The 17928-nt window shown below is 36.0% G+C and overlaps 2 protein-coding genes across 2 annotated transcripts in view; one reads left to right on the forward strand and one right to left on the reverse strand.

Moving 5' to 3' along the window:
- Positions 1 to 17928, reverse strand: part of LOC135797224 (patj homolog) — a 34365-nt gene that overhangs the window by 4820 nt on the left and 11617 nt on the right. The gene's annotated exons all lie outside the window — the stretch shown is intronic.
- Positions 744 to 17804, forward strand: LOC135797700 (uncharacterized). The gene is given in 21 exon segments (XM_065310182.1): positions 744 to 1191; positions 1265 to 1306; positions 1370 to 1542; positions 1612 to 2039; positions 2107 to 2692; positions 2749 to 3003; positions 3056 to 3155; positions 3158 to 3307; positions 3310 to 6100; positions 6336 to 6525; positions 6592 to 6813; positions 6815 to 7151; positions 7154 to 9214; positions 9217 to 9527; positions 9530 to 14177; positions 14180 to 14284; positions 14287 to 15975; positions 16397 to 16679; positions 16751 to 17048; positions 17126 to 17362; positions 17544 to 17804. Coding segments are annotated over 21 exon segments (15009 nt in total). The 5' UTR covers positions 744 to 1142; the 3' UTR covers positions 17598 to 17804.

The raw sequence follows: 17928 nt of genomic DNA on the forward strand, positions 1-17928 counted from the left end.
CTACGTAAATCCAAATCTGTAATAGTAAAAATTCTAAAAACCGATAGTTCCACTCTATTAACTTTAAACTAGTAATGCGTGATTAAAATGACTTCAAACTCAAAACGTGACATTCGATTCAATTGAAATAAATGTTTGTTATGATTAATTTTTCATCAAAGTGACGAAATATCATCACTGACGCAGATAAACCGAGCGCACTTGATACAAAATAAATCAATTACAAGTTGGAAACATATTGGCACACACGTGCCGGGAGCGTCGCGTAAAAATTCAATTAGAGCATAATTTATTGCTCGTAAATGCTGCGCTATTAACAATTTTATCAGCGCTCGCGGTTTATCTGCGGGGGCTTGACCCGCGGGACCGCGAACTTTATCCGAGCGCGAGCGCAACCATCGCAATCTACATTCCCCAACACACAATCGGAAGAAAATACGCAAGAATTTTAAACTGCACTCAGCCAATTGCAGGCGCAATGATTCAATTCAGAGAAAATTGATTTTAAACTAAACCAATACAAAGTGTTTAAAGTGTTATCATCAAAATAACAAACATAAAAATAATCTCTTTGGAATGCGCTGCATGCTGATGATGTGTCATCGCATTTTGTTATCGAAATTCATTAACTTAATGAGCGTAATAAATCTGCACTGATTCAGTAAACACGCAAACATGCGTGTTCGGCGTGTTGCCGGCGTTAAATAGCGATGAAAATTGAATAGTGGCTAGTTATTTTGATGACGCTCGAGATTTCGGTGACATCGGCGTTTCTACGCATCGGACAACGCACCAATACCGACAATAATATATACGGGCCGGGGGACGTCGCTCGAGATCTCTGTACACTTACTGTTCCGCTCCTAATCTATTAAAATGACCTTTGTCGGGTAGTTCACGTCGTTAATCGGTGGTAATCTTTCGCTTCGGAAACACACACGACTTCGATCTGCTCTTTGCGTGTTATTCAGTGCGGCAAACAAATCTATTTTAAGTTTTCATAAGGTTTATAAATGTTTTTGTTAAGTTTTTGTAAATTTTCGCGGGTTTTGTGACGTTTGTGGGTAGTTTTAATGTTTGGTTAGGTTTGTTACAAGTTAGGTTAGTTTGGTGCGTTGGTTTAGTGAACAAATGTCAACATCATGTTGAATTTAAAAACATTTACCCTGCTTTTAGCAGGGTTGGCTTATTGTAAGTGCAAAAATACAAATAAAATACAAAAAAATATAAAATAAATAAATAAAAATAATTATTTAAATTTTAGCTAGTGCTATATCTAATTTTAATTGTGCGCGTTATTGCAAAGGTAATAAAATAAATCAAAACAAAAAATTTTAAGTGTAAATAATAATAAATTTAAAAACTTCAGAAACAACCGGAAGTTTTGGTTATGAAGTGGGTAAAACCTACAAATATCAATATTCCGGAAATGCCCGAAGTTTGGTTAACACCACATCACAACATGTCGTCGACCAAAGCGGCGTCAGCATCAATGGCGTCGTTGCATTCCAATCGCTATCAAACTGCGATTATATTATGGAGGTTAGTCCAATACAACACACAACAACATAGGTTATGTCCATATTCATAAAACACACTTATTTATCTTAGATACTTGAAGTGACAATAACTGATTATCATATAAAGTCGTCAACAAAAACAACATCCCAAGTTGATAAATTTCAAACAATCGAAGATCAACTCAAAGCAAATCCATTGTATTTCGCTTTCAATGGTAAAATAGACACAATATGCCCGGATAAAAGTGAATCCAAAGAGATAATCGACATTAAACGAGGAATTCTAAGCGTTTTCCAAAATAATAATCCATTATTCAAAGAAAATGCCTTGGTTTACGAAACGGATATCACTGGCAACTGTGAAACGCAGTATAAAGTCACCACGAATCAAGATGGCGTCAAACAAGTCAACAAAACGAAAAATTTGGATGCTTGTGATCATCGTATGTCGAATTATTTCTCCTGGCAGACTGTCCCCTATACAACAACTTCTTCTTCAAAGTCAATACCGCTTTTAAAGTAAATTAATTAATTGGCTTTGAATTTAAATGAATTATCACAATTCTAAATAGTTGTAACATTGTAGGAGCACGTTGAACTGTATGCTGACGTATGTGCCCTCAACCGGAAGTCACCCAGGCGACATTTTGCTCGAGTCATCGTGCTTTGAAAAACACGTATTCCAGCCGTTTTCGAATGGCGATAATGGCGCCATGACAAAGATCGAGCAAGAATTAAAGTTTATTGAAGTGCTGCCGTCGTTTAAGCGGCATAATGCGCCCAACGATGTTGTAAGAAGCACTTTGATCTATGAATACAAAGAGGATAAGATGGCCGCGTACGATGGCACCAAAGCTCTAGGCATTCTGAAAGAACTAGAGGACAAAACCGCCGATGGCGTTGACATGGACGTTCCGGGAATCTTCTCGCAATTAGTTTTTGAATTTCAGCGCTTGAGTAAAACCAATCTACTAGAAATCTTCAAACAAATCAATCAGAAACAAAGAATATTCTTTATCGACGCCATATCTTTGATAAAAACTAATTCCGGGATTGAAGTAATGTCTGATTTGTATGCGAATAAGAAATTGAGTGATAAACAGATGAATACATGGTTGATTTCGATTAATTTTATAAAGAATCCGAATAAACAGACGGTGAAACTTCTTCATGTGAGTATATGGTTGCATATAGTAAACACCTAAATTTGATTTTTTATTTTTTATAGCCGCTTACTTGGCAAACGAAACTCAAACAAAATGCGATGTTAAGTTTGTCTAGTGTATTGTACAAATACTGCAGTAGGCAAAATTGTTTGGATGATGTTGTTATTTTGGAAATTGTTAAAACTATTGAGAAACCCATCAGTAATAACTGCTTAATCACCTCGGAAAATGATAAAAAAGATATTTTTTTGGCATTAAAGAGTATTGGAAATGCAGGGTTGACCAGCAGTTATTATAACTTACAAAATTGTTATTTGGTAAGCTATCTTTATATTTATTAAACAAAATTTACTAATATTTCATTTGTAGAACAATGAATTACCAATTGAACTTCGCCTGGCGGCCATTGCAGCTCACAGAAGAATGAAATGTGTGGAAAACGAAAACCTTGATGATTTCAAAAACTTTTATCAAATTCCCGGACAAATTCTGAAATTAGAATAGCTTCTTATCTAGCAGCTATGCAATGCGCTTCCTATGCGTCCTTCGCTCAAGTTAAAGATGTGTTGATGAATGAAGAAGCCAACCAAGTTGGGTCCTTCATCTGGACACACCTAACAAATTTCAAGAAACATCAGTCCCATGGAAACAGGGAGTTAAAAAATTACTAGAAAACGAATTTTTGCAGAATAAATTCAACACTGACATCCGGAAATATTCAAGGAATTACGAAGCATCAACATTTTTTGATTCCATTGGAGCAGGAGGTGGGGTAGAAGCAAATGTAATCTTCAGTTCGGAATCTTACCTTCCAAGATCAGCAATGTTGAATTTCACTCTGGATCTTTTCGGAGAAACTATCAATGTTCTGGAATTAGGGACCAGAATAGAAGGTTTTGAAGATATCGTAGAAAATTTATTTACTTCCGAAAGTGATACCACAATGAAAAAGAATACAAGTGATCCTTATATAAAAGGTACCAGCAAACAGGAAATGATTGATGGTTTTGTGGAAACATTCAAAGTCCTACCAAAACAACCCTCTGGAACAGGATACATCAAAATTTTCGGAAACGAAATATCTTATACAGATTTCCCTTTCTTAAAAGATCTCTTTGGGATGTCCATATTCGGAAAAACAACATTGGACATGTTATTACAATTTATCAAAACACCGGAAATTGATTACACGAAATCATTTTCACTTTTGGACTCAAATTATAAGATCCCTACAATTTTAGGCTTTCCACTACAATTGAAAAGTAACGCAACAGCTACTATAGGATTGACTGCAGGAGGAGAAATCAATATGAAAGACATCCGGAAGCATAAAATGTTAGTAAAAGGCCAGATCTACCCCAGTGTATCCGTTCAAGTAGCTTCAACAATGGGAATAGACACTTACATCGGAGAAACCGGGGTGCAATACCTCGGAGCTTTGAAATCCAATATGTACATTGATGGTTACCTAAATTTGGAAATGGGAAAAGTTGTAGATGTCAAAATTAACGTCCCCAAGAAACAAATGGACATTTTTACAGTCACCTCTGATCTGTATATAGTACACAATGAAGATACCTATCTCATACAGGATGTTACCAACAAAATAGACAACTCCGAATATTGCACGGATCAATACATCAGTAAACTCATAGGTTTACAATTCTGTAACCAATGGAAATTTGTAAATTCTTCATCGTTGGCAACACCAAATTTTCCTCTAACCGGAAGTTTCAAATACTCAATGCACATCAAGAAAACCGACACCTTTGATTTTTACAAACTCTACATTGAAACAAAATTAACAGATCCAAATCGTCAATACCTGATTGATTTCCTACTAGACACTCCAAATTCCAAGATAGACCGGAAGTTACAATGTACTCTATCTGCAGATCTACAAGCTTACAAAGTCAACATCAAACTACATTCACCATTCGCCAATTTCCACCTTGATAGCAATATTGAACGAGAATTACCAAAATACAAATTCCAACTGATGACCACATTCAATGATAAGGAAGTGGTCACCTTGTTATCAACATTTGACGTAAAAGACGAAGGCGAAACTGTTACCTATGAACCCTTGGCGAAGATAAACTACAAACAACAACAAATCGTAGCGTTGACAGGAAAACTGAGTCGAGTGAAAAGCGGAGAATATACTGCGGATTTAAAGCTACAGGGTGTTACCAATGAAGTGGCACAAATCTATGGAAGTTTCACATGTGGCGCGGATTCTTTCCGGATCAAAACCAACATTATGTCGACACACTTCAAAGGAAACCTGGAAGCAGGGCTAAATGTGCGGGCGAATGAAGTTTTAGCACAAGGAGAATTAAAATACAACTATAATAATTTAATCGAAGAAAATTTAAAGGTTTTAGCTAAATTTAATCGGACCCAAAGTGATACCTTTAACAAAAACTTAGTACTTTTGGATTTAAACTCGTCGGAATGGCCTGGGTATAATACACACGTCCAGTGGGAGAATCAAAGAGGACATCTATACTTCAACAACACAGCGGAGATTATGTTTTTTGAAACAACATGGCGGACTCATCAAATTTTAAAATTAGATAAAGGATTCTACGATGAAGAACCTGATCTTTTATTATTAGCGGATCTACAATCTCCTGAGAATAACATTGATTACCAATCAAAGTTACAGTTTAACATGTCCAAGAAACACCTGAGAAGTCATGCCTTGTTCCAATTGAACAAAATACAACGCACAGAAGCACTTTTGGATTACAAATCAAATTCAACTGAAGATACAGTAAATATCCTGTTATACTACGCTAAGAAACAATGGTCCGTGGATGGAGTCCTCAATAAACACTTGAATAGAAACTATAACTTTGACATCAATTGTCGATATAAAACTTTAGACCAAGAGCATATCATTCTCACCCTAAAAGGAGATTATAAAAACGCATCTTTGGGTGAAATGCAAACACACAGATTGAATTGTACCCTGGACCTTCCGGAAACTAATGGTGAATGGAGGACACCGTGGGTTATTACAAGTACAGTACAAAAATCACACACGACATTTTTAAGTCTTTCAAGAATATCTACGAAAGAAGCTGATTATGTGGGACATTTCAACTGGATAGAAGATTCGTTATCATTGTCTATCCAAGCAAATGATAAACAATTGTTTGTGTTGAATGGGGCAAGGACTGAAGAGTTAATAAGTGTGATAATAGCGTTGAATATTCATCAACATTTTGAATTGAATACAAAGTTAATGATGCCGTATCAAAGATTCGATTTGCAAGTGTATTGGGATAAAGACCGGGATGAAACGCAGAGATTTATATTCTTCATTGAACAAAACTCGTTCAAAGGACAATATAACATGGAAGTTGAATATCCAAATCAGAGGATTAGCACGAATATATTACTTGTGTAAGTTTTTTTTGGATTTTATAATTTTTTCTACTTTCATACTTAAAATGGCACTTTAATCACGGCCGTGACTAAAGTATGTTCCTCAGGGGGGTTAGTCACGGGGTGGAGCTTGCGCCTGCGCATTTGCAAGCTGTTACTTCTGTTGCATCACGTTGCTAAACGTTGTTAAAGTGTTGTTTAGCACACTTGATACTTAATATACAACAAAATTGATTTAAATAAAAATTTACAGACCTACCCAAGTAATCATGAATGTCACATGGGGAATAAAAGTATCCCAACGCATCTATCTGAAAATCGGCAATAAATACTACGACGTTGGAGGGATATGGTTCGGGGAGCTGGAGACACCCTTCCGGTATCTTGAAAAACAACAATTCAACCTTCAATACGCTGTTTTAAGTGACAGCTTCGATGTTCAGGTGAGTTATTTTTACTTTCCCTTCAACTTACTTTATAAATTTACCAAAAAACTTAATTCTGGTTAGTCTGATTTATCATGGAGATCACACAATATAAATCTCCTCATCGCCGGTTCAAGAAGTGACACGCATCTTAAAGCCAACTTACAATTGAATACCACCCTTCCAGAAATACGCAAAGTAGGCGCTGCTTTATCACACACTCATAAAATAGCTTTAGGAAATTACCAACCTGGTTATGATAGTGATTACGAATCAAACTATCAATCAAACGCTGCTTTTGATTACTAATGACCACTCTATCCAAGCGGAATCACGCTGGTTGATGAAGGGAGACAAAGTTGACTCTCGCTTCCGCATAGAATCACCTACGGATACCATCGAACCTATTTTTGGTTCCTTAAACTTAAATAACAACATTGAAGATAATGAAAATACTGAAGGTGCTAGTACTATGGATTTTGTCTTAAGTTGGCAGAAGAAGAACATCACAGCTATGTACAACTTCAAAAGTGACACTTCTTCAATTGAGATCATTACACCTTTCGAAGGAATCGAGAAAACTATCATGAAATATTCAGTTGTTACAAACATTGATTCTGTGTACTTATCTACAACTGTGGATGTTTTAAACAGAATAATTCTATAACCTTAAGTTGGACAAACACAGATGAAGTGACTTCCTTTTGGTTGGATTTGATGTCACCGATGACAGGTGGTTACTATGTCTATTTCACGCATAGTGTACTTTTGGGCAAACTGAATGAGAATTTTAAAATACGTGGACCTGAGAATAAGGATTTGATGCAGATGAAAATTGAAGGTGATATTATGCCGTTGTTAGAAATGAATCTAACTGCGTCTTTGATTTTGTTGGATCATGACGCCAAGTTGACTATTATAAACTCCAAGGAACCTTTGTTTTCGAATATCATTGGTGTATGGAATGGACGTACCATCAATAGTAAAATTCAAATGGAGTTTGAGAAACATGTGAGGTTGATTAACTGGTTGATTGAATCAAATATCTTCGCACCAGTTAATATATCCTATGAAAGAGATGGGAAAGATTGTGTGACGAAGATAATTTTACCGAATAATTACTCTTTGATTAATAGATATGCGCATTCAGAGCCGTATTTGAATAATGAATTCCATCTAAAAGCTCCGAAATTAACTTTGGAGTTTGATTATAAATCAACGAAAAATACGATTGATCAAAAACTATTCGCACAGTTGAATGAGAAAAAAGTTGATTATTCTAGTAAATTATTTACTAAATTTGATGTGGATAAAGAGATAAAATTATTAGGAATCTATAATTTTTATCAGGACAATCAAATTGTGCATTCTTACAATATGACAACAGAAATTACGCAAAATAACAAACAAGAAAATTTCTACTTGGGCATTAATTCAACATCATCTTTAAATGGACATTTCAATTTCAACCGGGAAATATCCCCGAAAATAAGTGGAAACTCTTTTAAATTAACCTGTAAATATCCTTCATATTGCAATCTGGATGCTTCTATCAACAATCAAAGTTTATTATGGAATAATATACAAACCAACAAAAAACTTCACTTGACTTATAAAACTGATGATAACTCTTTAACAACAAAACTTGATACAAACTACGAAAACATACCAAATGGAGATTTACACCTTCAATATTTTGCAGATAAATTAAACCTAAATATCAACACAGAAGATTATAATATCTACATTTCTAGTGATGTAAATATTAGTAATGCTACGGCAATCATCAAAAAGCACCAAAAAGACCTCGTGAAATTCCTGCTTGAATTTAAAAATCCACGAAAATTAAACGCAAGTCTAAATTTAAACACTTTTCAAAAATTAAACGCAACCTTTAGTTATGATCTATCACCGAAACACATTGAGATACAATCAATGATAAATTCTGCAATGACCAAAGCTCACTTTACATCAAAATTCCAACATCAGCAGGATGATCGCGTCAATGGATTAATCGAATGTCGTTTCAATGAAAAACTCTACTCGTCAACAATAAAACTGGCCGAACAACAATTTACGTTTTTCCTGAAGACACCCACTGAAGAATACAACGGAAAACTGAAGCATAGTGCTCAGTCATTTTTTCATATTCAAGAGATAGAGTTATCCAGTTTGAAATCGAAAAATTCCATAAAAGTTGTTCAAACATTTACAAATATCGAAATGATAGCACGTTTAGATTACTTCGAATTACCCAAACAAGAAATATTTTATTCCTGGGATGCATGGAGTAATTTCTCAGGCGAAGGATACTATAAAAAAGGAGGCTCGGAAAAGCATACATTTACAGTGCATTCAACCAGCTTGGATAATAATTGGTCACTAGCCTGGTATCTCCCCAGTGGAGTATTATTCTTCAATGCAAAATTGAATAGTAGATATGAATCAGAATATGATTTTGATTTTGTTATTGATGGATCCTGGGACAATCGAAAATTCCGCTTTGATTTAAAAAATTATTTCGGCGAATATTACCAGACAACTTTTAACCTAATCACACCATTCAAGGGATGGGGCAGGACCAGTTTGGATTGTACTCTGAATGATCAAAAAATAGGAATTGCTTTGCAGGCAAAGAGTCATTACATGTCTGTGGTTGCGGGAAGAAGTGGTGATGATATGTTGAGGATTGAATACATGGGTGAGACCTAATGGAGATGTCCTCCAGTGAAGGTCATCTAACCCTCAGAACCACAAGTTATCTTGGGAAGTATAGACTTTTCATTCAAGTGACACAAACACCTGGGATTTATGTGTTTTCGATTTTAAAGGATGGCGAAAATCTGATTTCGTTCATGTTGCAAAATTATTCGATAAATGAGGTTATGCACTACAAAGGAAAGCTAATGGCTCCGGAGATAATCCCGAATAATTCTACGATAAGTGTGGAATTCATGGCGAATTTACTAATCTGGAAAATGTTTGATTTCAAAATGAAGAGGATCATAAACCGTTGTTGGAGCTAGGATGGGAGAATACCAGACATAAAAGGGGAGGGGATTGGTCCCTGAGGTTCCAAAGTCAGATAGATCCAGCGCTGAATTTTAAACTGCGACCTTCGTTTTCGATCAGTGAGGAAAACAAACTGGATATCGATGTGGAAGTGAGATACCCATGTCAAAAACATACAGAATGTAGTTTTACGTTTGTGTTGGTACCGAATCGAATGGTTTGTAATTCGTTGTCATCTGTAGACATCTTCAATTTTCATATTCAATCAAATTTTAATTATGGTACAAATTTTCTGGATACAGATTTTGAATTCAACGATTTTAAACATACGAATATAGAATTGAATATTTCTACAAAGTTGAACAGTCATATGAAGATCAATGGTACAGCTAACTTTAAAGAGCAATCTGCGATAGTTTCACTAAACCTAGAACCAAGATATCTTCAAATGGAGCTAGCTGGGAGTCAGGGTGATCAAAAATATTATTTACTTGCAAAAAGTCAACTTTTGGATGATCATGTCTTGTTGGATCTTCACCTTGCTCAGAATCAATATTTTCCGAATATAACAACCAAAGCAGATGTCTCCTTACAGCAAGGTTTGGTTATAATCACCAGAAACAAAGATAAATACGAAACAACTTGGTTATATACAGAGATGGACCCAAGAGTGACATTTACAGGACACCTGAAGCGAAATGGGCAAAATATTGGAGATGTCACCTTTAGCAACATCCATATTAAGGGTCATACATTCCAAAGTGATAATTTACTCCACCTGAACATCAAACAGCACAAAATTAAAGCTGTTATGAAAAGTCTCCTATCAAATGATAGCGCCAAAGCTACTTTCACACTTCAAACTCCTTGGGAACCAATGAAGAAAGTCAATTCTGGAATTGACATACAATACTCTTCAGAGAAGTTTAATCTTGAACAGTTTTTAGGATTATCTGATAAAGAATTTAAATTGAATGCGAATGGTGTGACTACGAGGAAAGGAATGATTCTAAAGATGTCCTGTAAACCTTGGGGACAACCTAATCTGGTTAATCAAACAATTTCAGCGAATTTGAAGTATGACTTCGTGGGACACCATAAAAAAGCAACCTACAACTTTGATATAGATTTGGGAGATAGCAAATACCATGTAAGGGCTCAACCAGGATCAGATGGATATACAATTGAAGTGAAGACCCATGATGAAAGGGAAGTCGCCATGTTGAAATTTAATAAAAATCTGATTGACTTTAAAGTCAATTCAATTGGAATTATAGAAAGTATAACTTTAAAATTAAATTCAAGCCATTTTATACTGGGTAGTAATGTAAAAGGATACAAGCAATTATTTTTCGCAAATCTGGGAGCTTTTGGTCTCTTCCTGGAAGCACCCGAGAAGAAAAACAAGATAATTACTATACTTTACAAAATCAAAGGACATCTCCCGAATGTGAATCTTTCAATGGACTCATACACTCAATATAAACATCATGACGTCATAATGGTAGTAAATGCTTTCGACAACTTGATTAAATTTACCTATGATGAACACAAAAAGCAAAAGAATAAATCCTGGATGAGTACAATTGAATTCAAAACACAAAATCAAAAATCTCTTGTAACAACCATCGAAGAAAATGATTCAATGTATAAAATATCAACAAACCCTATTCAACACTCTGTAGAATCATTGATTGTATACAAAACCTATCAAAGAATCAAGAACGAAATATATTTACCATTTGAAGTTGAGTTTAACACACAGGGTGTTCCAATATTCAATTTGAAAAGTGAAAAAATCACTTTAACATTCACCAAAGGCAAACAACACGTAAATATTAATTATGGTGATAACCACTTCAGATTTGATTTTGATCACATCAAGGATAATGAATTATTGGTGCATTATCAACGTAATGATCAAATTCTTCACTTTGAAGTAGGACCTCATCAAAATATGAAATTCAACTTAAACCAAGGAGATTTACTATCTTTAAATTATGATATCCATAATGGATTAGTAATTACCTTCAAACACTTGGTTAATAACCAAAAAGTGAGATGTAATTTATCCGCTGCATCAATAAATAACATCTCCTTTGATATGACCTCTGATGAAGACCAAATTGTCCTCTGGGAGAGCTCAATTGACGATTCGTCCATTTCGTATAAATTCATAGCTCCCAAGTGGGATCTGCTTAGACTTTTCGACATAGCTCTAAGCTGGGAGAACAACACGCGAGGAAAAGTTTTCGGAGCGTCTTTAAAGCTAGATTCTGAATATACAGGTTTAACTGAAGCAGGGACAGTCTATGAACAACGACAGTTTTTGTTGAATATCGTCACATACTTCAAAGCACCTTTCTTGAAAGGTTTGGAGACTTTCTATGGAAAAGTATATATCCCGAAAGAATTCCGTCCTCATCTGGAAGTTGTCATCCCTGGACACACTTACAAATTCTACTGCAATCATTGGAACAACGTGATGGAAACAGAAGTTATCTGTAGTAATGAGCACTTTAGTTTGATGTTCAACACCTCCTGGAGTTCTGGCTTTACAATACAAGTTGAATTCCCTGGAGAACAATTTAAATCACTTTTGATACGGTCTTCTCCAAATGATGTAACACTGATAGAGGTTAATGATGAGTATAGTGTGAGTATGAAAACAGATTTTAGTTACCTGAATGTGAAAACACCTTTGGAAGGATATGAAAAGTTTGGGTTTTTGTGTGAGCAGAACTTTGATAATCAGCATGGAAAGTTTAAATTTGTGATTGTGCATCCCGGATATGAAGAACCTTTAGGGATAGCATTTATAATGGATCTTGAAGAAAACAAATCAATTGAAATACTTTATAGTATACATACACCTTTCACCATCGAGGGATATGATTATGTTGTTATCAACATGACAGCTGAGTTTCTCCTTGAAGGGATTGATACCAGATGGAACCTGATGACCAATGAGGTTGACCTTGGAGGTCATTTTGGTTTACTATTAACCGACAACAGGAAATTTATCGAGGGTGAAGCCTATTACAATACAAAATACTTCATAGCTTCCCTAAACATAGAACCAACAAAAATCTACTTGATATTTGGTAACCCCAATAGGGATCAATCAATATTCCTTGATAAATTCCCAGAATTTAATAAACATATCTCCGAAAACCTCCACATGATCTACCTAAGTGTGGATAAAGAAGAGAACATTGATTTATTGGTCCATCTCGGCCCACAACCATTTTCTCTCCAACGCAATGGTAACACCTTCATCAAACTAATCTGGGACCTCAGAAACGCCAACAAAACCCGCCTGGGAATCAAATACATCCCTCAGAAAACAATCGAAGTATATCTACTGGATAATCAACTCACAGCCGAGCAAAACACAAATAAATCATCCAACGATTTGTACATTAAATGGAATGACCTCAATGTGGAATACTCCTCATCATACACTAATGTCTCCATTCAACATGACGTCCATAATGTGACTACCACCCGAAAGGTTCAAACACCATTCGGACGTCTGCACCTCACACAATCAACATCTACATCAACAAGGAAGTTAATGGATTGTGTCGAAATAGACTGGGCTAGTTCAGAGGCTTCAAAACCTTCGAAATTGATATTTAATTACGAAATTACACCCGGAACACTGACATCAACCATGTCTAGCTCATTACTAGAACATCCTATGGTATTAAATTTGGATATGTCTGAATTTCGTTCGATCCCTTCGAAATTAGACGCTAGTTTTGTTTATTCAAACATCACAGAAAAAACAATCAATTTTTCAATGCGGTATAATAAAACATTTTCAGTTAATAATGACGTGGAGAGTGTTTTTACCGATCGGGTGTTTATCCTGAAACATCCATCATCCAAAGTTGATTATGAGCTATATTTCAATGCTATACGAATGGATGATTTTTCAAATGGAAGCGTCATGTTGAAATACAAAAATTTCGACACCAATAAACTGGAGACCATCCACAGCTCCGTAAAAGTCGACCATAGTAAATTCGGAGTCCATGCTGAGGTAGCAACAAGCCGAAATAGATTCGATTTAATGGCTACATCAACAACAGGTGTGAAACGACATGGATTTTTGGTCCATGTTGAGATAAACGATAAAGATCCATTGAATTTGGAGTGCAACTACAACTTCCAAAAGGATAGCCCTTCTGTGAGTTTAATGGCCGCGTATGGCACCAGCAGAAAGTACGTGTTTTATGCTGGCATGCCGAATGAGAAGGAAATAACAGCTAAATTAGGCCATGAGAGTTATGGACGTGCGTCGTTGGATGCACTCGCAATAATGAAACTCAACACGTCGCAACTGCTATGGATGAAAGTCCTATGGAAAGATAATTTGTACGCGCCGTTCCACGAAGCCATCTTGGATGAATACAACGATATGCGGTATGTGATCGAAGCAATGGGCAAGGAGTTAATTGATGTTATCCATGACGATGTTGGCAAAGACTTTATCACTGATTTTACTCACATTAAAAGTAAAATAGTCAATAATACAATTAAAAATGTAGAAATATCGATGATGCAGTTACAGAAACGTGAATTATGTTCGAAAAACTTCAAAAAATTGTGTGAAATATTTTCAAATAGTAATTTTGCTTTGTTTTGAAAGAAAATTTAAGATTTTTCGATGATATTTTGGAGCATATCATAAAAACTACTCTAAATTCCATCCAAATACTTTTTGATGCCATTAATGTAGAAGTTGACAATGCTATGAAAGGCATCAAAACATCCAGCATATAAAAATCGACGCAAAGAGTATTTTAAAACGCGGGATAAACACAGCAAGAAAATCTTTGAAAGACATGGAGATAGTCATTGTAAAATTACTAGATGATTTTGATTTGTACATCAGCAGTGTAAAGAATCAAGTTGAAGAATTCTTCGAACCATTTTTGAGCTTGGTAGATGATTTTATTGTTTATGTTGAGCAAAGATTAGCAATTTTACAAATAGCTGTTCTGGATACAATGGACTCCATCCAACAATACATCTACAATCTCCGAGAAATCAAAGCAATGTTCTCCGTTTACTATTCCTACATCAACTGGTTGGAAGAGTTGCATATTATAAAAATGTTGGATCCTGTCACTGATGTCATCGAAGAACTATTAGAAACTATCATTCAGGATGTCAAACGTATCCTGGACCATTACAAACCCTATTTGGATGCTTTGGGAGATGCTATCTTTGGAAAATATGATGGAATACAACAATTACCTCCTTTTGTTGAAGTTCGGGAACATGTTAATCGAATATACCACAAAACAATCTGGGTGTGGAATTATCACAATATGACCCAAACTCTAAAGACCTGTGTACAAAAAATCAGCAGGGATGTGGATAATGTGTTATCCTTCATAGAATTCGATGACTTTTCCGGATCTAATGAAGATATGGAGTATCCCTTTGGGTATAACTATGTCTTTAGACCAGAGAATCGTTTGATAGAGATAAGTCAACCTTTACCAGTGGAATGGGAGGCTTTTAACAAGTCACCATCATTTGCTAATTATCCGCTATATCAGAAGATCCAAGGCAAGTCTGAGCAGTTTATAAAATTCTACAAGAGTCGATATGATTTGATCGATATGTTGGAGAATTTTGTTGTGGATTTATATGAACCATCAATTGCTCCTACCACGTTGAATTATGCTATGATCATTGGAAAGTCACAGTATACAACCTTTAATGGGTTAAACTATAATTTCTTGAGTAATTGTAGTTATCTACTAGCAAGTGACTTTAAAACCAAGTCTTTTTCTTTGATAGTTAACTATCGGAATACAACCAGCTCAGGAAAAGTTTTGAAATCTTATGAAATTTTATCCCATGATAGTAGTTTTGAGATATTCTCGGAGAAACATGTCACTTTAAACGGAAAAAAAGTTGATCTGCCAATTATGCATAAACAAGTGACTATTACAAGAGAAAAGGATAATATTATCGCGGAAAGCTCACGTGGGTTCAAAATGATTTGTTACTTCCACTATGAATATTGCACGGTGCAGTTGTCCGGATGGTTGTTTGGTAAAACAGCGGGGTTATTGGGAACGTTGGATAATGAACAGTATACTGATGTGACTACAGCGCAGAAAACAACTAATGGTGTAGAGCAGTTTTTGAGAAGTTGGCAACTACAGAAGAATACTGAGTGTGCGTTGCAGGTTGCTCCGGATTTTCAGGGTGATAATTTGGATTATATTACACAATTGTGTGATATGTGGTTCAACGATACCAAGTCTCCGTTGAATAAGTGCTTTGATGCGGTTGATCCCAAGATGTACTCGGAGATTTGTTATAATGAGCTGAGGGCTAATCCGGAGATCAAAGTGTGTGCACCGGCGGCTGCGTATGTTCATCGGTGTCGACAAGCGAGGGTTGCGATTGAGATGCCGGAATTTTGTGGTGAGTAATTATTTAAAAAAATAAAAAATCAGAAAATAATTGAAGATCGATTTTTGAGTATAAATTATTGATAAAATCCAAAATTAACATTAATATTTGGTAAAAATACCAAAAAAAAGTCATTAAGGCTGTCAAAAAAGATTAAATTTGCGACAAATTAGTTTCTTTGACCTTTATCAACCAAATTTTTATGAAAATATCTCAGACAAAACTTGTAGATTGCGTAATTTTCTCTAAAAAATGTTTTAAATTGATTTTTGTTTGAATTCTTCATCGGGAATCCTAAAAACACCATCAAAACTTAAAAATTTCAAAATATTTTCTTCTCTGGGCCATTTTTTCTAATTAGTATGTTCAATATCTCATCAAATTTTCTACATTTAATCAAAATTTATGCAAAATTTATGTTTTTTCACTTTAGTGACTTGTAAAAACGATATCGGTTATCAAGAAGAAATATTCGACGGTCACAACAACAAGACCGTCGACGTGGTGTTCATCACCGAGATGGATTGCTACAACGCGAGCCTGGTGACGCGGGCGCTGCCAGAGCTCCTGGACCGGCAACTGCTGAGGAAGCAGTTCGCCGGGAATCGATTCGCCACGGTCGGTTACGGCGGGGCCGTGCTCCCCAAACCGCATGTGCACACCCATGACGGAAGCGTTTGGTCTCGCAGCGCGAACGTACAGATTGAATCACGATTGTAAGCCAACCACCCTACCCCCACCCAAACACAACAACATATATAACCCATGATTGATTGAATTATTACAGGAGCGGTATAAACATAAGCGCCAAGAGTAAATTCACCGGCGTAGACGCCATCAAATACGCAGCCAACTTGGAATACCGCGTTGGAGTACCAAAACTATTTGTTTTGACGCAGTGTGAAGTAGCCACTGATATAGGCAACTCACCAGACATTTACAACATGCTGGGGGAAAAGGACATAACCTTACATGTGCTTAAACCATCACCATTCGCGTCTAAACAATCACCTGTCTTGGGTGTGGATTTGAATACAGCTATTATCAAGTCAAATTCATCAAATACCAATATAGCAGTAAATCAAGTAAATATAACCTCAAAAAACACGAAATTTATGTTCTCTAAACGATTCATTTGAATTTAACTTGTTTTTCTCCGCAGATAATCAATCAAATCGATGATGTGTATAGCGGATTAGCGCTGAGCACAAACGGCACCATCTTCGACCTCACCTCGCTGAGTGCCAACGACGATAACAGCGCGCGATGGGCGCACACATTGGCGCGTCACATCACCGCCAGTCCCTGCCAGAAGTGCAAGTGCGTGCAGGACTTCAACGGCGTCGGCAAGATCGAGTGTTCGCGGTGCTTAGCACCTGCCGTCAAGCAATTTTTGAACGTGAGTATCCACCTCACAATGCATAATGCATAATAGTCTCTACTCTCACACAACACACAACAACAACACATCCGTCCGAAGTTTTTTCTTCTCTTCACCAGCCGGATTGTTAACTTTTAACACCGCCCGTCCGCCGCACTTAAATGGGTAATTTATTGAGTGCTCTCGTTTTATTTTTTAGGAGTACCAAGAGGGTAATAAAATGCAATTCAACGACAACGACGACAACCAATAAAACATCACCTAATTGGAATCGTCGAAGAGCTCGGCTTTTATAACCTCACACTTTTATTTAACCTCAAATATTAGTTTCGATAGAATTTACCTAAACATCTAACACGTTGAAATTATATATATATTTTAATTTTATGTTATTATTATATTAGGTATAGTAATGTGTCCGGTGACACCCTATAAATAAACTAATTGAAAATGATATAAATTTGTCCGAGTGTGCATTCAGTAAATTGCATAAATTACGCCATTAGCATGAGCGCCGAGCGCGCGCGCGAGTGCTGTTCGTACATCGTTGTAGAAAACGATTGGTAGTTGTTTAATTATGATGA

The sequence above is a fragment of the Atheta coriaria genome, unplaced genomic scaffold, assembly GCF_025399875.1.
Source record: "Atheta coriaria isolate IRGN ID8LTWV9N9 unplaced genomic scaffold, Caltech_Dcor_3.1 hic_scaffold_8_pilon, whole genome shotgun sequence".
In the NCBI taxonomy this organism is placed as follows: domain Eukaryota; kingdom Metazoa; phylum Arthropoda; class Insecta; order Coleoptera; family Staphylinidae; genus Dalotia; species Dalotia coriaria.